The sequence below is a fragment of the Protopterus annectens genome, chromosome 4.part1, assembly GCF_019279795.1.
Source record: "Protopterus annectens isolate FY-2018-M chromosome 4.part1, PAN1.0, whole genome shotgun sequence".
Taxonomy (NCBI): domain Eukaryota; kingdom Metazoa; phylum Chordata; order Ceratodontiformes; family Protopteridae; genus Protopterus; species Protopterus annectens.
This window is the reverse complement of record NC_056734.1, coordinates 36,171,106-36,193,726: the sequence shown is the minus strand read 5'-3', so window position 1 is coordinate 36,193,726 and position 22,621 is coordinate 36,171,106. Positions and strand designations below refer to the sequence as shown.

At 37.1% G+C, this 22,621-nt stretch overlaps 1 protein-coding gene across 1 annotated transcript in view; it reads left to right on the top strand.

Annotated features, from left to right (window-relative positions):
• LOC122801170 (maltase-glucoamylase, intestinal-like) overlaps window positions 1-22,621 on the top strand; it is a 516,102-nt gene that overhangs the window by 384,798 nt on the left and 108,683 nt on the right. The window contains exons 33-37 of the mRNA XM_044070733.1: window positions 9,257-9,367; window positions 13,275-13,337; window positions 13,670-13,789; window positions 14,746-14,830; window positions 20,940-21,078. Coding sequence (XP_043926668.1) covers window positions 9,257-9,367; window positions 13,275-13,337; window positions 13,670-13,789; window positions 14,746-14,830; window positions 20,940-21,078 — 518 coding nt within the window. The remainder of the gene's footprint in view (window positions 1-9,256; window positions 9,368-13,274; window positions 13,338-13,669; window positions 13,790-14,745; window positions 14,831-20,939; window positions 21,079-22,621) is intronic.

Here is a 22,621-nt window from a genome sequence, read left to right as displayed (position 1 = left end):
AACCACCATCCTATGCTGCCTAACTACTCTTTCCAGTCACCACTTTACAGTCTCCAATCTCCTTCAGACTGGCCCTTCCACATAAGATATAATCCACCTGTGTGCATCTCCCTCCACTCTTTTATGTCACCCTATGCTCCTCCCTCTTGTTAAAATATATATTCACCACAGCCATGTCCATCCTTTTTGCAAAATCCACTACCATCTGACCTTCTGCATTTTTTTACTTAACACCATACCTACCCACCACTTCCTCATACCCTCTGTTCCCTTCACCAACATGCTCATTGAAAATTATAACAGAGCAGTATCAGTGCTGTGGCCTGGTAACATAGTATGAGTTGGTTGATAAAAGATTGCAATTAAAAGGTGACCTGAGAGTTGTTTATAAATGCATTTTGCAGGATTTTAGTGCAGACAAAATGGTTGTCAGTCTAAAGTTTGCTAGGCTGTTATCCTGACTTCCTTAAAGAAAGAGAAATAAATGTGATAGCTTCCACTAGGCAGGTACATGTTGCTATTGCATAGATCTGTTTGTAAGTGATACCTGTTGGATATGCCATATTATACCATGACCCCCCCCAAAACGTGCACGCTGATTGACCAGCGTGCCCATTGTAAATCGAGTTATACTAATGGAAAAAGGTCCGGTCGCCCGGACTTTTTTCCATTAGTATAACTCGTTTTAAAACACTGTTCGCTATGTTAAATGGGTTTAACATGGCGAGACTTTAAAATAAGCAACGGACATCTCCGTTGCTTATTTTAAAGCTGTCTCGCCATGTTAAACCCATTTAACATAGCAAGACAGTGTTTTAAAACGGAGAAAGCAAGATCTCCGTTGCTTTTTATGTTTTGCTATGTTAAATGAGTTTAACATAGCGAGACAGTTTTAAAATAAGCAACGGACATCTCCGTTGCTTATTTTAAACTGTCTCGCTATGTTAAACTCTTTAACATAGCGAACACTAAAAAGCAACGGAGATCTTGCTTTCTCCGCTTTTGCCACAGCTCTGATGTACTGCGCAGGCGCGCAGTACATCAGAACTGCCGCGGATGCCAGACATCTGTGGAAGGGCAGTAAACAGGCATTATACTATGCCATTATTTAAGAAAAGTAATAGTTTCTTTTCTTAAATAATGTCATGGTATAATAGCAATAACCCACTTCTGGGTGTGGGTAATACTAAATTTACCCACGGTTGGCTTTGTTCGCCCTCGGGACCAAACCACGCCAACCGTGGGGAACATTTAGCATTACCCACACCCAGGCGTGGGTTATTGCTATATTATTTGCTGGAATGTGCAGCAAGTCAGTCAAAATGTTCTGTAGGAAGGTGTGGTTGATTTTTGCTGAAGTAACATTGTTCTGATTTTACTTAAGTAAACTGGCTGCAGGTTCTAAATTATGAAAACTGCTTCTAGTTACTTTTATCTTTTATTTTAAATATAATTAGGAGGTTTTGCATTTGTTGCTAGATAATATAGTTTACTTTGTCTGTACAGGTCCTGCAGATTTGCATTGTTTAAGGAGTTTAATGTATTTTCCAAAGTTTTTATGACTTGTCCCATATGACATCATTGGTTTTGTTTTTCTGGTTATCCATATAGGGGAAGATTTTTTTCTATTGTGTAGGGATGCAGTTTCATTAAGAACGTATTTTAGAAGTAATTCACTGTTTTCTTCCAGCTGAAACATGTATTGTGCCTATTTAAACTTTTGTAGCAATTCATTAAAGACAGCAAGGTTTCTGTGTTCTTTTAAAATGCAAGATGGTCCCCTAGGTTGTTTCAGTGTCCTTCCAAATTAGGCAGGTTAGGTTGTGTTTACTAATTGTGCATAGGGTGACTCCTACTGAAGTATCTGACTATGGTTGGAAACAAGCATCCAGGTCAGAGCATTGCTTCTACCAATGACTTTGTCAATTACAAAACATTCTATTATTAGTTGTCATAGCCCAAATCAGTTTATAATGTAGGGGTTAAAACTTAAAGCTTTATTTTGGGATTCATGAGATGATACTTTTTCAAATCAGTGTTAGGGTCAGCTTGTATAAAACAATTTAGTGTTTTTTTTTTTTTTTTTTTTAATTGAGATGGGATTTCTCCTGCCTTAATTGTCACTGGGTGTAGAAGAATATAGATAGTTGCTATATGTTTAAATGAGTTAAGTTTGATATTTTGGTATTAATTTGTACAGAATATATACTTCGTAGTTGTTCATTATTAGAGTTATAAGGCCACTAGCTCATTTTGTTAACCTAGCTACCCTGAGAATCTTGTACCCTGGAGAAAGTATTTGTTCATGAAGTACATTGGATTTGAGCCAGTGTTCATTTATGGTTAATAAGTCTGCTTTAAAAAATCAATCCATGCATGTATTTTACTCAATCCGCTGCACAACACAATGTAAATAACAGTTATTTAAAGTAAGAAAAGAGCTCACTATCTCTCAAAGAATTTAATTGTTATTTCACATAAAGAAAACGGAGAGCAAAATTAAACAATATAAAACATACAAACATACACAAATAATGCAAACATTGCAGATACATCACATAAACAAACTACTTCATAAATCCACAAAAAAGTATCACAAAAACTGAATAAATGAACAACCTGAAAACAGTCCATGTCATTATTTTATAAAGCTACTATTTTTCATGTAAGTCAGAGCTAATGGTCCAGAAATCATAACTACAAATAAAGGGCATGCATGCATGCATGCATATACAAATAATAAAAATTAGATAACCTGAACAAATAAAAGCTTTGACTGCATATCTGTACTGTAAGAAGCATGGTACCGTTAATGTCACTCATCACATTCATTTATACTTGTGAGTTAACATGTAGCTTATTCCTGTATAATAAACATGCATATACATCAGCACAACATCGAATGACATTTGACAACCTTTATAAAACTTCCATAAATATGATTGTTAACCAATATCTATAAAAAATTCAACCAAAAACATGGCACAGGTGATAACATCCATGAAAGAAAACATAAAATAACCATAAGGGAAGCATACCCACTCACCCTTGATAAGCAGCATCCCCCACTTGCTCACTTATCTTTGCACTAACAAGGCAGCGTTACCCTGCTTACCCTCAATTTATTGAATGACACCACCATCCAAATAAGTAGCTCTGCTTGCTTATTAACTTATCCAACAGAGCAACTGCTCACTTTCCTTCCCAACTTATTTAATTACACATCCAACACCAGAGGGGGAACAGAACAGGGCAAGCCTACCCCTCTTCTCCGCCTTCCCAAACTGAAATAACCACAATACCCACTAATAAAAAAGAGGAACAGTGGGAGGGTAACAAGCCCATGCCAGAAATGTGACTCCTACCTCCGTTACCCTTGACAAACCCCCCTAAGCCCCTTTCTACCCTTACCACATTTCCTCCTAAACATCCCTCCATCCCATTTAACCCTATCCTTCCCTTATTTTCTTAATTCCTGCAAATCTATGTATATGGCCCCACTTGAAGATGCCCCAGAACAAAATGGTCTGTTCCCAACCTCATTTGTCCTGCTCCATTTCAATAAACACACAACACTGAATGACATTTCATGACCCAACTTCCATAAATATGATTGTTAACCAATATTTATAAAATTTCAACCAAAAAATGGTGCAGGTAATAATAACAAAGAGAACACTCACTCTTGCCCGTTTTAACAGCAAGCAACATGCACTGTACTCTGGATTGTGAAAACTCACTTTCCTGAATATGGCTAGGTTATGAAAAACCTTAGAACCATTAGTCTGGAAACCACTCCCAAGTGCAGAATAACACATTTTTCCTCATACTGTTTACCACACCTCAACCCCGCATTCCTCACAGCCTACCCTATATTCCAAATAGAATTGCACAATAACCATAACGAAAACATTGATAAATAACTGACTTAAAGGCCTTAAACCATTAAAGTATTAACTTCCTCTGCTTATGATGGCTGTGCATCCCTCCCTCCTGCAAGAAACCAAAGACCCCTCGTAAACTTCCTCAACCCTACTTCTCTTGCCAGTACCTTACCCAAACCACACCTAATACAACATACATACCCTAAAGAACCATGAGTAAAATCTTCCATATGACCTCCTTGAACACCACTCCCAGCACCGAAACATCCAGCCCATCAGACTGAATTACATCTAACAACTTCAGCAGGCCCGCGACTGTTACTTACTGTTACTGTTACTTACTTCACACTCCCCTACTTGAGCACTATTGTGCACCATTCTATCAATGGAGACAGCTACTGGTATCTCCACTTCCACCACTGACCCACTTCCTTCAAGTCACCGACTGATGTCCAAACCGCTCTTCCCCACATTAGCAAGTTCATGCCAAAAAATGTCAACAGATACCCCTAAAATTAGTCAAGACAGTCAGCAATAAATAAAGCACTTAGCAACAACTAAACAGCACAAATTTAAAATGTTGCTCTTAGAAACTGAAAAGATTGACAGAGCATGTTTTGCATTAGCATGAATCCCTGAAGGGCATAAAATCTATAACTCAAATGTCTGTCATTCCCTAACATCACTCTTAATGGTTTGCCTACCCCTAACCAGCACGAACAACTGGCTCATGCTTCTCAACAATTATCCCTCCCCTGTAACAGGCAGCAGCACAATGGATGTGCTCCATCTTAATGCACTGAACCATCTCTGAACACCTTGTATAACACTCCAACTGGTGAAAGACCCCTCATAGCCCCACCCTCTGCAAAGAAAAATGAGATGTAAATCATCTGAAATAGAAACACATTCTGACACCACCTAGCCCCCTTTTAAATGCCCTCAATAACTCCACCTTCCCTTGCCACTTCCAAAACCCTTTTACTACTTGGGGGGAGGGATTATTCAGCAAGACCTTGTGTATAACAACTGCAGTATAGGGATGCATGTCCATCATGCCTATTTACCTCCACACTATGAGGCTGGACCATAACTATGCCACCAAATTCCAAAACGGTAAAAAGTAATGGCCAGTGTTCTACTACCTCACCAAAGCTTGGCCAGCTTCACCATAACCTGACCCACTGAACTCACTCTCCCTGGCCGTCCAACTCATAACCCGTGAACACCCTCTCAAAACCCCCACTAATTTTGCTATTGCCTTTAGAATACAGAGAATTAAGTTTTGTATTGTAATCCTCCCCACTCCCCCCCTTCCAGTGCTACTAGTGCTATGAGCATGCGTGACTAACCGCTAACACCCATGGGTGCCACAAAACCTAAGAAAATGCTTGTACATGCAATGCAGCCCCAAAGTTGTTAAAACCAACATATAGCTAATTTAGGACAATGCCAGAAAAGACTACATGACGAAGGCATAAGCCCACAAAATTCATAGACAGTAGCAAAAACTTCCACAACCTTCCCTGGCCAAAGCACTATAAACCATGAGCTTACTTCATTCTTACTATCATCTACTCACCATAACTGTCTTTATCCTTAACCGCTCCTTACCCGTCATATGAAAACTCCCTTGTCTCATAATGCCAGCAATCTAGACAGACACACAACGTTAACTGTATTCTCCTTACTCAGCTCTTAATCTGACCATAACCCTGATTCGCTACTTATCTTTCACCACTCTGTACAACACACCAAATGTTTCCCCTTGCCTAACCCACAGACATGAGGACACATGCACTGTCCGAACCCAAATACTGAAAATGTTTTGTATCTACAAGTGTTACAGCATCAATAAGAAGTTACATATGAGCCCACTTTCAAGATTTGTACTTCTCCACAACAGAGTTTTGGAATGGAAACACTTCCGACACAAAAAGCCCTGCCTTCTGCTGAAAAGCCCCTAGTAACAGTGACAACTAACGTCAGCCTGTACAACAATTCAAAGTTGCTATAAGCATGTATTTTTTCATTATTCTTTTTCTTTTTCTTTTTCTTTTTTTTTTTTGGAAAGAAATAAAGGCTGAAACTCATAACTATATTAAGCCTTCATTCTGCGATAATTAACAGAAGACCACAAGCTGCATGGGAAATAGACCAATAGTATGAGACAAAATCACAAGGCATTAAATTCAGAGACCTAAATGTACGCACAAAGTGCTGTCATTTGGTCAGTAGGCAGCTTTTTTTCTTTTTTTTTATTATTATTATCTATGTCTCTTTTTTATTATTATGTTATGAAATACTTTATTATTTATTTGGTTTTGCCCCATCCCCTTCCTTTAGACGAGCGGTGTGAGCTGCATTTTCATCCTGCAACCCATTCTCTTTTCTCATTACACAATGAACTGTATACTAAACTCATAACCTACTCATCATAGAGCATCAAGCGTCAGTACAACAATGCCTTTAAACTTGTTAAAGCAAGAGGTCTGGACAAAGCCACAAATAAAGGGGGGACAAAGGCCCAAAAATAAAGGACAACCTCCAATATCCGCTCTTACAGATCCAGAAGACAGATAAAACAGGTCTTGCATTAGCATGAATCCTCTCAAGAGCATAACGTCTTAAGCGCAGATACCTGCCATCCTGTGACTTCCATCTTGAATTTGCCATCTCTTGGATTATTTTTTTCCATCTTGAATGATTTGCTAAAAAAAAAAAAAACACTACCATTTTGTGACAAGCTGACAAACATGTGAGACAAAAACCTATAAGACAAACTCTGGACATTTTGCAGAAATCTGAACAGTCAAGAGGTATGTCCCTCTCCCCAGTGAAACTCACTGTACCATAGAATTATTTGATATAGCTTACTGTAGCAATAACATGTTTATTAAATTATCACTTATGACATAGGGCATAGGCAATCATAATAACCAGCCATATCAACATATCTTTAGTTGAAAACCTCCTCACATGCTCTATGAGTGGGGTCTTTTCCTTTTGAAGCTCACCCCCCTTCTTATTAGCTTCTTTTTTTTTTTTTTAATAATATTTCTTACAGAAAAGGCACTGAATATCATTTTCATTGCTGGTCTAAGTCTAACACATTACTGGTTCAGAAACTATACAATTCCGGTGTACATGAAGAAGGCATTCACTGTACACTATTTCATGTAAACTATCTCCTGCATTTTGGAGGCCTGAAGCCTGCAGAATTCCTATCATCCCCCCGCAACTTTATGCCTTACCTGGCATCCCTCCCAATGATACCATTCGGTGATAACACTAAACGTGGGTACCTCTTTTTTTTTTGTTTTATGCAATTTTAATTATCGTCTTTATTTATTATTTATTAAATGTAATCTACCGCTGTTTCTTCCAACATCTACTTTTTGGAAAAATTAGGAACAAAGTTTGAATTGAAATCAGGGACTGCTGCAAGCTACATGTCAGATGTCTTATTGGCTGTTTCTCAAACTGTCAGCCCCACCCTGTTGCTTGAACTTCCTGATTTTACAAACACTCTCCAAAACAAACATTGCTGTTGCATGCATGGAATCAAACTGGCGGACGTTATGCATAAGCTGTTCATGCCCACTGATACTGGGATTTCAAATGACGCAAGGAAGAGGGTAGACAGGCAAGGAAGAAAAAAAATGGCAACAACCAAAGCCCGCAAAACAGTGAACCTAACAAAACCAACCAAAGCAGAGACAAGGAAACACTCCAGGCCTCTCCCATAACCAACAAACAAGCGTGCGAAAAGCACATACTCAACCTAGCAACCCACAGGAACACACCACTCGCAACCGCAGACACAGAAAATGCACAGCGGAAAAGCATGGCCTTAAAAAAAAAAAAACTCACTCAAATCTCAATACTGAAAGGAAACAGCAGCCCCCTTTTTCTTCTTTTTACAGAGAAAAAGGAGGAGGGGGAGGAAAGATTTGCAACAACTACCTATTCAACTTCTCAAACAGGTGACCTCCCAAAGGAACCAACAGAGCACCATCCCACAACATACCAATGTCTAACTTACTTCAAGGCTGCAATTCACGTAGCCACACCATCAAACCCCCCCCCCCCCGTCTACCAACCACAGTAAGCTCAATTCCCCAAACACCAAAAACCAGCCACTCCCCCTGCTTTCCTGTTTTACTTTTTTTTTCTTTTTTTTTTTTTTTAATATTAGGACCACTATAGCCTGAAACATAGTACCAGAGAAAGAAAGGAAACATTACACCACCCTACTCACTCTTCATGTCACCACCAACCTTCAGTCCTACCTGACAACCAAATGCTCACAGAGGTTGTCTCGGGCGCAATCCTGCTATCCAGCAAGCTTATGCCAAAAATGGGACTCCTACCTCAGTTACACTTGACAAAACCTTCTAAGCCCCTCCCTACCCTTACTTCATTTCCTCCTAAACATCCCTCCATCCTACTTAACCCTATCCTCCCCTTATTTTCTTATTTCCTGCCAATCTATGTATCTGGCTCCACTTGAATATGTCCCAGCACAAAATGGTCTGTTCCAAACCTCATTTATTTAGTGCTTTAGCTCAAATGCCTTCAGAAAATAAAAAAACACGGTTGCATTTTAACAAATAAAGCAACTGTCATAACCAGTATTGTAAAAGTCAGGTCTGCAGTACAACCACAGTGGTATAGCAGGATTAAATTCAGCAAAGCCAGAAAGCTAAATAAAAACTTAAATGTGAGTGCCAAAAATCATAACTAGGGTATAGATAAGTGTTCTGAGTAGATGGTAATTCTGACATTTTTAAAAGTGAGATTAGCATTGTAAGTCTGCAACGTGAAAGGTAATGAACATAAGAACTGGTAGCCTGAATATTCAGCATTTATCTCTAAAACTACCAGCAAACTCTCTCAGGAGGGAAACAGGACCATCATCTGTTTAAGGTAGATATGATCCTGATTGGCAGGACTCAGTAAATAAACGCTAATGTTTTAAGTAATCATAATATCATATGGCAGTCAGTACAATAGCTGTGTAGTTTTACATTTGCTATATGCCGACAAAGATGACCTAGATAGTAATCATTGCAGTAAACAAGCTCCAAGAAAAATGTGGCATTTGTTGTGGTTTCTGGGCCAAGATCATGAGTTGAATTCTGGGTATGTTTCTTAGAAGAAATCATGAAGATTTACTAACAGCTAACACAGTTTTCTTCATTGCCAACAAGAAGCAACTCTTTGGAAAAATATGTTCAGGGATTCCCTTTTTCAGTGTCAGTTAAATCTTTTATCAAGACTAACCAAATGTGATAATTTCATGTTATGTTATGTTTTATACTTAACAAACACAATGCTAGTCCTTACCTAAGTTGTGTTATCTTTCCTAGGACCCAGCAATTGCAGGAAATGAAACAGAACCCTATCCAACATTCACAAGAGGAGTAGAGCAAGATGTATTCATCAAGTTTCCTAACAGTAATGACATAGTGTGGGGAAAGGTATGCCTGCTCCAAACTGTGCTTGATTAAAAAATTATTTTTGAATCATTAAAATAGAAGCTCTTTACTTTGCATCATAACCACCAGCAGTCTGATGCAATAATTGCTCGATAATAGCAACGCTTTTATTGGTTTAACTATATTGTGTAAACTTCATTTAATTTTTATTTTTATTTATTTTTTTATTTATTTATTTTTTTTAATAACAGTTAAAAAAACAGTGGCCATACAAGGTACAGCACAGATGTAGTTTAATGGAAGTGCTTATGAGAGTCCTTCTGTTCTGAAAGTTGCTTCTGCTTTAAAAGCAATAATTTGGGAGAAGGATAAACCAAGTGTCCAGAAGCTTTGAAATCCATATCCATTATCTGTGTTGAGTACCATATTGCATGTCATGTGATATAGTCCAGAAGATAATGTGCAGCATTAATATCTAGGGACCTAGAAAGGACCTGTGGGGTACTAGATGAAGAAGAGATGCACATACCCAATGCTTGGCCAAAACATCCCTGCTGGAGGTAAACTATAAAGTATTTTTTATTTCTCCTTGATTTGGAGAGAATGATCTACATAGTCAGTGTCCTTTAAAAGTTAAAACAATTCCAATTAGGGGTCTAGCCATGATGGCAAGTTGCAGTCTATTTCTAAGAGTGGGTAGCACCACAATAGTGGTATGCTTTTTCTTAGAGCCCTATTCATGACTTCACAGAGGACCACATGCTTCAACATACATTTTCAGTTGCATATCTGCTACATTTTCCAAGATTTTAGCCAAAGTAGAAAGGACAGCAACAGACCTGAAGAAACCCAGAAGGAAGGGAATACCAGATCAGTGTTCTGGAACTGAAATAATATCATGCATCCTCCAAAGCACATGAACTGATAAAATTGATAAATTCATTATATGCATCATAAGAGTGAAACTGAAGGTGTTGCAGCCTACTGAAACTTTTTGTATAGGCCATTAAGTACGGAGTGTGTTTACAACCAATTCATTTGAAATAGAGAGCTTCAGAGGAGGATAAAGTGGTAGAGACATCAAGGGTAATGTGTATCATAGTGGGACTAATAGTTGTTAAAGAAATGAGATGGGAAGTATTGGAATTTCTTACAGGAAAAGCAGTGGTTCAGAAGTAGCGAAACCATTTACTCTGAGGGAGCAGTGCATAGTAAACCAAGGACTGTCTGCTAACTTAAGGATTTTTTCCCAATAGTTTTTGAAGTTCCCTAACAGTGATGGTTGCCTCATTTTAACAATTTTTTACTGTGATGACTGAACATGCTTTTTCTTAAAGTCATATTGTTGACTTGATAAAGGGCCACACCCTTCAACATACATTTTCAGTTGCGTGGCTGTAGCATTTTCAACTGGAAATAGAAGAATAATACATTATCTACCCAGTTCAATCACCAGACAATCATAATTGTTTTAATCTGTTTCTCTCCCAGTATACTGAGCACATGGTGTTCCTGATGATCCCTGTTGCAATAGTTAAGACAATCTCAACAGCAACAGAACTTCTACAGCTGAATTTCACTTCAAATGCAAAAGCACAAAGGGAGAAATACCTTTCCTTAAGACCTCTATAATAAAGTTTCTGGAAATCAAGTTAAACTGCTGAAATATTTTAGTTTTACTCACTTCTGCATGTGTGGTCTGTACTGCAGTGTTGAATATGCTGGATAGGCACCCCCCCCCCCCCACACCTTCCACCCACACCACATCCCACAGGCCTTATACTGCTTAAAGTGAAGATAAATTAATAATTTAGCATACTTTACTCTAGCAATGTAAAATTTCCCTGGAGAAAACAAGTAAAGCCCATAACAATAAAATGAAATACTGTGACGTACCTCAAGTAGTTCAAAGACTGTCTTTGTATACATAAAATTCTACCTCAGTGATTGTTTTAATCGAATACACAGAAAATGCTAGTTAAAACTGATAAAGCCAGTTGGTGAAAGTTTTAACTAGCATTTTCTCTGTATTCAACTAAAGTTTTAAGAACAGACTTGTTTCGTGATTTCAGTGACTTTTTTGCTTTACTCTTGGATTTATACTGAAGGTCACTGAACTTATCACTGCACTCTGTGTTTTGCTTGAATCATTGATTGTTTTTTGTGAAAAATCATCTGCTAAGGGAGTAACTGTATTACATTGAGGTACCTGATTGGTTTAGCCAGATCCATTCACTGTCATTAAACTTTGGCTCACTCTGCTTCCCTACTCTTCTCCCACTTCTCACCTACCCCCATATCATCTACACATATCCTAAGCTAATCTTCATCCATCACATTAGTACTAATCTTTATAATGCATACTTTTGCCCCTGCTTCACACACCCACTAGCCACTTGCTAATGTTTCTCTTTCCTTCAGATGAATTCCTCCTACATTGTAACTCAGCAGCCCCTCCAGCTTCACCCAACCCAGAACCAGTCAAACCCAATCCAGCCTTCTATCAGTATCCTGTTTCCATTTTCACGAACTGAACAATCATGTTATAAGTAGAATGAAATTTAAGGTGCTACAGTTCACTTGCCTCCTCTTTCTTGCACATACAACCATCATACACCCATTGCTCTCAGTGACAATTCTCCCATATTTTATTCAGTATACCCCACAATCTATCTCACATCCATCTTTACAAACAAATGTATATAAAAGAAAGTAACACAACCCACAAATTAGTCATAAACAACAAGTTTAAAACCAAGTGGCATTGTATATTCCAGCTATCCCTACCCAGTCTAAAGCTATACAGTGACACGTACCCCAACCTAGGTCAAACCACAACAGCCTCTCCCATAATGGCCCACATAAACATTAGTGATGGAACACCTCATTCCTGTAACATGGGGTAAACAAGTCTAAAATGTATAAATATTAACCTTTATTAGCATATTTAACAAAGTAACTGAAATGCATGTTTTCAAATCTCATTACAATCCTGACATCATTGTTATCAAAGAAACATGGCTAAATCCCAAAGTTAAAGACATTGAAATCCTTCATCTAGGATATAATAATCATAGCTACCATCTGGAATGCCCTCCCACGTGTTTTCAGCCTTCTTGAAAAATCAACAGTCATTCAAAACACATCTAAGAGAAGACCTGTCAACATCCTGGTTCTGTAGCTGTACAGCCCCAGAATAAGTGTAACATCTCCGCTTTCTTTCTCCTCTTCTACTATACATCTACTCTCCACTACTCTAACACACTGTCTTAACCCACCCCACCTTCTACCTACACTTCTTTTAACTATTACTGCTCATTTAATTATCTCATAACTAAATCAACCTTTTGCTGTCCACCCTTTGTAAATAATATTCTATATTGTGACATCTGTCCTACTGCATAGTTATTTAACTGTATTTGTATAGAATATAATTAGTATAAGACACCTTACTGTTGTTTGTATATTACTATCTTATCTACTTTGAGACTGGAAAATTTATTTTAATTGTATTCTGTCTGACATTGTTGATATTATGTAGCTTAAAATATTTTTATTTGCACTGCATGTACTGGAGCATTTATCTCTAGGCCTACACTGAAAAGGGGCCTTTGTGCCAGCTGTCTTCCCCAGTCAAAAAATGTAAAATAAATAAATAAAATAAATAAATAGTGGTCCTGGTCATCCTTCATTGATGGATCCTTTATCTGAGACAAGATTCATTTTCATCAATAAAGTCTTGCCTTATTTCAGAACAAATACAGGGACTTCAGTTACTGCAGTTTCTTTTTTAGAAGGTAGTGTCTGATCCACATGCTATTAAGATATTCAAAAGGTACTGAATGACTTTATTAATACTAATTTTATGTTTTTTTCCAAAATTTTAAAAACATGCATGACAGAAATCTTGTATGCATTTATGCATAATGCTGATTCTATATTTTCCTAGGTTTGGCCTGACTTTCCAAATGTTACAGTAAACACTTCAGTTGGTTGGGACGAGGAAGTCAGGGTAAGGGATTCTTCATAATTTTTAAAGGAATTTCAATACATATACTTTCATAAATCATTTATTATATTGGTAATGATGATTCTAACATGCTGAAAACATGATTTATGATCTGCTTGCCCATTTTCTGTCAGCTTTCATACCTTCATTGTAAATGTGGTTAACACATACTGATCACATTTAAATCAAAATGTATGAGATGGTACAGTAAGGTAAAATATTTGGAATTTCCAAGATTTTAAAGCTTAAACATCCTTAGACGTATCATAGGTCTAGAGTTATTCAGCTGAATGCTCATTATTTATGTCTGATGTCTTAATATTTTGATCCAATAGCTGTACAGAGCCTATGCAGCTTTTCCTGACTTTTTCCTTAATCGAACTAACGTTTGGTGGAAAAATGAAATAAAAGAGTTTTACAACAAGACGAATGTAACCTTTGATGGCTTATGGACAGTAAGTTCTTTATGTTCTGTTTATTCTGGAATAGCATTGCACGTATGATTATCTGATCAGCTTTTTCAACATTCACATTGAGTAGGTACATAATAGTCTGTTTTACTTCACTTGGCATTTAGTCCTGTCATTTTATGCTGACATATACAAAAACTAAAATGGTTTCTAGTAGTATAAGCATCTTCCTGCCAAACCAAAGCAATAGCTTTGACAAGTTTACAAATATGTACACATGTATATTGTTTCTCTGCCACCAGTAATAGCTGTTTTTTCTTCTCTGTACTTTATTATAAGCCACCATGGGGCACACACACACACACACACACACACACACACACACACACACACACACACACACACACACACACACACACACACACACACACACACACACATATATCTATACATATATCTATCTATATATATATATATATATATATATATATATATATATATATATATATATATATGTGTGTATTGTAAATAAAATAGTTCTTTTTATATATAAATAAAGGACCCCTATTCTTTTCAGTAGGTGCCGTGCAATCTTTTATATCCCCCTGAGCTACAGCCATCTCAAACAGATGGGACCTCAGTTTAGTGTCTCTGCTGAAGGACAGTACACTCAGGAGTGTAACACACCCTTATCGTGCACTACAGTGTCAGTAACTGATTTTCCTGTTATGGAAACAGAACCCACAGCCTTCTATACCAAAAGCAAGTGTGCTACCTGTTGCACTACTGACATAAAGGCTGTAATATAAACAACTCCACACAATTTTATTACCAGAATTTATAGAAAAGGCAATTATAAGTATACCATCTCTAAAGAATGATACATTGTGCGCGTGGATGCATAGCTCGGAAAATGATGGTAATAGTCATATAGATCTCATTCTTTTGTCTAATCTCCTGTCAAGCTGTGCAATTAACAACACATTTTTTTTGCATTTTAGGACATGAATGAGCCAGCCAGCTTTGTACATGGCTCAGTAAATGGATGTCGAGACCAAAAACTGAATGAGCCTCCTTATATGCCAGGTAAATAACTGTTATGAAGAGAATAAAACAACTAAATAAATGAAGAGGTGTGAAATTAGTATCACGCAGGTACACACAGACACACAGACACACATGCCCACACACACACACGCACGAGCGCGCACACACACACACACACACACACACACACACACACACACACACACACACATAAAGTCACAAACTGTGTGTAAAGGACATACATAAAAATGACACTGCATTGTGAAGGACTTGTGAGCAGGCATGACATGCTATGCAGAACCATAAGTCTAATTTTGATTTGTAACTATATGAAAAATGTTGGGAGATGTCATGCAGGCAATGACATATAACACAGTTCATGAAAAATCTCTATACTGCACATAAACACAGGAAAGCTAAGAAATGGGAACAAAATATGGGGTACAACTTTCAGCTATATCTTAATGATCTTCTAAGGCTTATGGATCTGAAAAACAGTAATGAATCTACATTGGAATTTAAGCGAGCGTTGTGATTCCATATACCAGGTTGCACACAGATACCTATCAAATAACACTTGACTGAAAGTGACTTGATTATCTGTCAGGCTACCAAATAATGTAGCATTGAACCTGTCTATCCACAGATCCATTCAAATATTATGTAACATTACCTTTTTATGAAATTTCCATGACATTTTCCTCTCTTCTGTATATGATGTTTCTTCCTCTTTGCTATTGTACATCTCTGACAAATTGTGCAATTATATATTCACTTATGAAGTTGGGTCTTCCAAAACTGGATACAATATCTCGGCCTTCTACAGCAACTTAAGTGACTATATTTCATGACAGTGCCTCCAAGATAGCAATGATCAAATGTCCAAATTCCAATACATAAAGGCGTTTCTCTTTGTCTTGTTCATATCTTTCTTAGTGCACATACCACCAGGTTCTACATAATAAAACAGCTATAAGTTTGGTATGATCTAATTGGTCAAAAAATATATATCATATTTTGAGGTGTGATATAACGTTGTATTGCTTGCTTTTAAAATAGTGTACAGATAAGTCTTAGTAAGAAAAATATAACATATAACTGAGGAGCTCTGCTTCAGGAGTAAGATCATCCTTTATACCCATACCACAGATATTTATGGTCAACTGACATAAAAATCTTTCTAACAAAAACAGTTATATAGTGTGATGCCCCACCACTGGCCCAGAAGCCAAGATCCTCAATCCTCAGCACTAGCACTAGTGGGGGACATACATTGGGAGGATGATAGATACATATTATTTCCAGATGCAGCTCTGCATCAAGTACAGTTTGCCTTAAGAGCACACAGAGACCACAGTCAGTCCAGGGCTGGTTTCTCCCTCTTTCTCCAGATCCCCAATAAGACTCCCCACTAGCACGGCTATAGGGTTGAGATCTCAGCTGAGTGGCCAAATCAAGACCTCCAGCACCCTCTCTGTCCAACCAGTGCTTCATGTCCCTGCCCAAGTAGCTGACACACACATACTTTGAGGTTTGATTGAAACACACACACACACACGCACACACACACACACACACACACACACACACACACACACACACACACACACACACACACACACACACACAAAATTATTAGTGCCACCGGCCAACTCTTTATCAGTTACTTTAAGACCCTTAACAAAGGGTGTCCAATCTTATTGTGTAATGTTACTATCAATACAAATGGTAGTTTGACCAAGACCAAAGCTATTACGAGTGGCCTACACAGTGTCACCAACTAAATATGCAAGTACTCTCAGAACTTAAACATGTCTCACAAAGATCAGCCACGATGAAATGTTTAAATATGTCAAAAGCTGCTGCCCAAAAATCAGAACTCCTGTACGAAGTAATAAGTAGAATAAATGCAAAACACAAGAGTACTAGTCAGTAGAATAAAACAATCCGCATAAACAAATCTCCTTTGTAATGTCAATATAGAAAAGTCAGTTTTCACTTCACCATCAATGAAAACAATCTTCAAATAAAATATATCTCTATTTATTGAACAGAGAAACAGATATGGCAAGCGCTTTCACCCGACTGGGCTTCTTCAAGCCAAAAAACTATTTAATTCAAAGTGCCCAATAAATACTCTCCTAAGCATGACATCATATCCTATAAATTAATTAAACAATAAATAATTAAATAACATGTGACTGTATAAGTGGAATCGTCACAAATAAAAAATAATAAAAAATGTATGCATTGCTAATTCAAGCTTAAGAGAGTATTTATTGGGTACTTTGAATTAAATAGTTTTTTGGCTTGAAGAAGCCCAGTCGGGTGAAAGTGCTTGCCATATCTGTTTCGCTGTTCAATAAATAGAGATATATTTTTTTGAAGATTGTTTTCATTGATGGTGAAGTGAAAACTGCCTTTTCTATATTGACATTACAATGGAGATTTGTTTATGTGGATTGTTTATTCTAACGACTAGTACTCCTGTGTTTTGCATTTATTCTAAATGTTTAAATATATTTAATAATAAATAATAAATGAACAAGACAATACTATATATATATATATATATATATATATATATATATATATATATATATGTAGCATCAGCTTTCAAAATCAGAGGAAATATTAAAAACAGCATTGCTGGATAGTCTCAAATAAATAAAGAAAAACATCTAAACTATGCTTCACTCTATTCCTTATGGAATCTAAGAGAATTATACTTAATTACTCATAGGAAGGTAGATGTGTGGTGAATGGCTCTTGTCAGGTCAAAGACAAAATACGGAATATGTTTCTCTCTCAGAGACTTCCAAAATTAATATCTCAAATATTACTGCTGGGATACTTGCAGAATTACATCATTTCTTGTCATCTGGCTTCAGTTCCCAGACTTAAAAACAACCATTGATGCAGTTGGTAGCATTTAGCATGTGTCAATGAAAATCCGTACACAAAGGCTTTTTCTCAAATCATGGTATTTGCTGAAAGTCATAAAACAATAAAACACTTGCAAGACAATGCAGAATGTTCCCTAGTTTTGACACTGTGTCTTTTGGTGCACTGAAACTGAAAGATAACATTTTTATGGCCTAGCTATAAGATAATTTAATTTTAACTATTTCTCTGACGTTTTGCAAGGTAACCTCCCGTGTTTCAGTTTTCCCTGTTAAAATATATACATTTAAACAGTTACAATAGTGTACATACATTTCTCTTCTTTTCCAGTAGGGTACAATGTGGATACATCTTTAAGCTCAGTACTTTACAAACCCTTTTCAACACACGTCTGTACAAACCTAGTTTGATATACACATAACATATAGTTCAATAAGGTTGTAACACAAGCATTTAGTTGTATTTATTCATTTTATATTGCTATGTAGTTTTATTAACATTTGGAATGAAAATGTTCAAGTCTTTTAAGTGTATTTTTAACATTTTATTTTACAAATGACAAGGCATGGGTTTTAAGCTTTTTTAATCACATTTATTTATTCAGTGTTTCTGATTGGATAATTTAAATATTAATTTATATAAATAGGTGTAGTTTGGTATGAGTCTGCATCTGATGAAGTTTGTTTTAACTAGACAAACATGCTGAGTTGGTGAAGGGCATTTATTTGCCTTTATGTGCTTTGATTTTAAACCTTGGAAGCTGCTTGTGTGGATTAAACTTGGATTTTGGAATCAAAGAACAATTGGCTGATGTATTTTCCTGTCAAGGGTACTTGTTTGGAGTGTATAGTTCTTTTTTGCACCTTTGCTGACTTTTACTTGGTTTATTTGTAACACAAGCATCTTACTTGAAGCATGTTGTCATTCACAAATGACACCTAACTATTTACAAAATTCCAGACAGCTGTGCTGGCAGCATCTCTCTTTGTCACACTTCTGTATAAATCATGTTGATATTCACAAATGAAATAAAATGATTTACAAAATTCCAGATAGCTAGACTGGCAGTATCTCTTTTTGTGATATCCCTCTGAAGACTCAAGCTAGTTTTTCAAGTTACCCATTTGAGACTTTGTTTGAGATGGATGGGCCTATCTGGGAATACCTTACCCCATTCTCTGTCTTTAGATTCCAGCTGCCTTGGCACTGCTGACCCTTATATAGTGCTGCACTGTTCTGTCATATGCCTGCAATCCTAGGCTCCATCATAATAATTTGGTAGTTTGCTGGCTGGCTCCCTGTAGCTGTAGAACCCCCTCAGACTCTTCCTGCCTCTTACTGCAAATACTTAGCACCAGGTCCTCCCTATCATGGTAAGGTTTCATCATGTTAACATGGTACAGCTTGTGCCCCTGCCTCCTGCCTAGCAATTTTACTATGTAGTTAGCATCACTGACCTTCCTTACCACATTGAAAGATCCCTCCCATGCTGCCTACAGCTTGTTGTGTCTGACAGGAATGAGAACCATAACCTGCTGCCCCAAAGCATACTCTCTAGCTCAAACATTCCTGCCATGCCAGACCTTTTTTCTGCTGTTAGACTTCTACCAGGTTCTCCTGGGCCAAGCCCATGAGTTGCCTGAGCCTCATCTTGAGATTTAGGACATATGCCACAACGAGTCTGCTTTATAACACTGAAATTTCATAACGTTGAATTTCATAACATTGAGAACAGAACATTGAAAATTCAAAACACTGAAAACCCAAAACATTGAAACTTAGAACATTGAGCATGTGCTTCATAACATTGAAAACTACATTGCACAAGTAAATAATATCACCTCCACCTACAACAATTCTTAACTAACAAACACATTAATTCTACTACATTTCTGCTGGGGGGTACTCTGGATTATGAAAATATCTCTCACTGTGATGGTTTTCCTTTCTTATTATTATAATATTTATTTATTTATGTTATTTTATTTTATTTTACTGACTACTAAATATCCATTTAACCTCCCTCCCCAGTGACCTAACCTAGCGGCCCTACCCACCACCAAAACTGCTTTACCATATTCAAAAAGAAAAAAATGTAAGACACCCAGACACACATAATAATAAGTTACCAAACATTACCCACCTCCGCTATGTGCACAACTACTAATCCAAGGCCTATCTCATCACTGCAATACCTACAGATCATCTTGGACATAATCCAGCAGTGTAGCAAGATCACACCTAAATAGGATTCCCCTTCGCAATTGCACTCACATAAAAACCCTTAAGTCCCACCCTACATCTACCTCATTTCCTCTAAGCTCCCCCTTAATAAATTAGCCCTACCCATCCCAGAAACTAATCATATCTCACTTCACAATCTTACAATCTACCCGAACACCCCCCACCCTCAATAAACTCATCTAGCCCTTACCCTGGACAAATTGGTTTGTTCCCATGGATGTGTATACATATATATATATATATATATATATATATATATATATATATATATATTTGGAAGCACAGACCCCACATCAGAGTATTTTGCTTTATTTATCTGTTTAGTTCCTGTTTCATACTGTTTTGGATAGCAGTTTGTTAACTTTATGATTTGGTTACAGTCAGATATGAAATATGCAATGTTCTGTGTCATAAGTAAATGACATATCATGTTTCACAGTATATGCATCCTCCTACAGCCATGCATCCTTGTTACAGTTGTTCTTTACTGTTAATATGTCACAGATATATGAGCTGTTTGTTCTTAGCCTAAAATTTGCTGAAAATAAAGATAACATGACATAAAAAACAACCAGAACATGCCGATGTTTTCCAAAATAGCATAGCTATTAGTGTTTTATTTATTTGCTTACCTGGAAAGTCCAGTTGTGACAGAGCCCATTTTCAGAGGAGGCTCAGGGAGAAACTCTCTAGATGCATTTCATTGGAATGTGGAAGGAAAACAGAGTACCCAAAAAAACCAATGTGAACACAGGGAGGACATGCAGACTCTGCACAGAAGGCACCCAAGCTGAGGATCAAAGCAAACAACTCTTACTAAGAGGCGACACTGCTAACCACTGCAACACTTTGTGACTGTTATGTTTTTGTTTTTTCCAGATACAGATCTGTGAACTGGCCGACTAACTATGATTTATGATTAAAAATTACCAGAGACAGGAATTATTGTTGGTATTCTTTCATTCTCACATAATATTATTCCATATCTCCTTCATTTTAGAATTGCATGAAAAACACATGAAACTGTACCACAAGACCTTATGCATGGACAGTCAACAGTACTTGCCAGATGGTACCCCAGTATATCATTATGATGTACACAATCTATATGGCTGGACCCAAGCCCAGTCAACACTTGAGTAAGTTTAACTGAAATTATTTCATATTCATATTTTGAAAATCTACTTGAAAAGTTACTAATTTCTTTCTATATTTTTGTGTATTTTACAAGACAGAGAATGGAAATATTTCATTAAATACATAATTGTAATAACAGGCATAGCTACTCAGGTGATATTGTCAGAAACGTTGGAAAATCAAGGGTTGTGAGGGTTCTAGAGGTAATTCCAGAACACTGTAGCTAGAGACAGGAATCTAATCATACAGAAAGTGCCATTCATTTTAGGAATGCACAGACGCACACACACACACACACACACACACACACACACACACACACACACACACACACACACACACACACACACACACACACACACACACACACACACACACACACGCACACACATGCACACACGCACACACATATGCACACACACACATGCACACACGCACATGCACACATGCACACAGACACACACACACACACACACACACACACACACACACACACACACACGCACACACACACACACACACACACACACACACACACACACACACACACACACACACACACACACACCACAAACATATCATATATCCATATACACGTGGTTCAAAACTGCACCAATATCTGGGAGGAAATGAAGCAGGTAGTGAAAACTTACACAGACACAGGGAGGCCGTGCAGGATCTACAAAGAAAGCACATCAGCTGGAAACTAAACTGGATAATCAACATTTGTGTTTCAGATAGGATAATACTTTTTCTTATGTGGCAAAGCTAGAAGAAGTTATACAGTTAGACTGATATTTTGATACAAGCATTTCCCTCAAGATTTCAAAGTGAGAATATAACAAATAAAAATGGCAGCATCTTATGTACTTATTAGTAAATGAATGGTCAGTACAGCTAACAAAAATGAATGGAAAAACAAAAGTAGAAATTAAAATGTAGAACAAAATGAGAACACCTGTGACATTTAAAAGCTCATTCAATAATTGGCCTAAATTCAATAATTGGCCTAATCAGTGTTGACTGTAAGACTACATTGACTTTAGAGCTAGATAATATTCCTTTGGCACCTACTGCAAAAAAAAAAAAAAAAAAAAAATGACTTAACAGTGTCAGTGTTTACAACACGTAGCATGCTCATCTCTTGTGTAGAAGGCTGTGGGTTCTATTCACAAACTGGGTGGACTAATTACTGACACTATAGTGCCACATAAGGGTGGGGGGTGCTGTGTTGTCTTTCAGAAGAGATGTTAAACTGAGGTCCCATCTACCTGAATTGGTGGTAGCTCCGGTGAATGTAAAACATCCCATAGCACCTACTGAAAATGTAGTGAACCTTTATTTAATAAAACAAAACAAAAAAAAACATTGTTTGCATATTTACAGGCACATATATACACATTTCTATATATTTTTTAATATTTATCATTTTCATATAACATCTTCATTGCTATTCTTACATAATTGACCCCCCACTCTGCCCACCACAACCTTAATATAATTTTTCAGAATATATCTGCCAAAATCCATTTACCATTAAGCAAA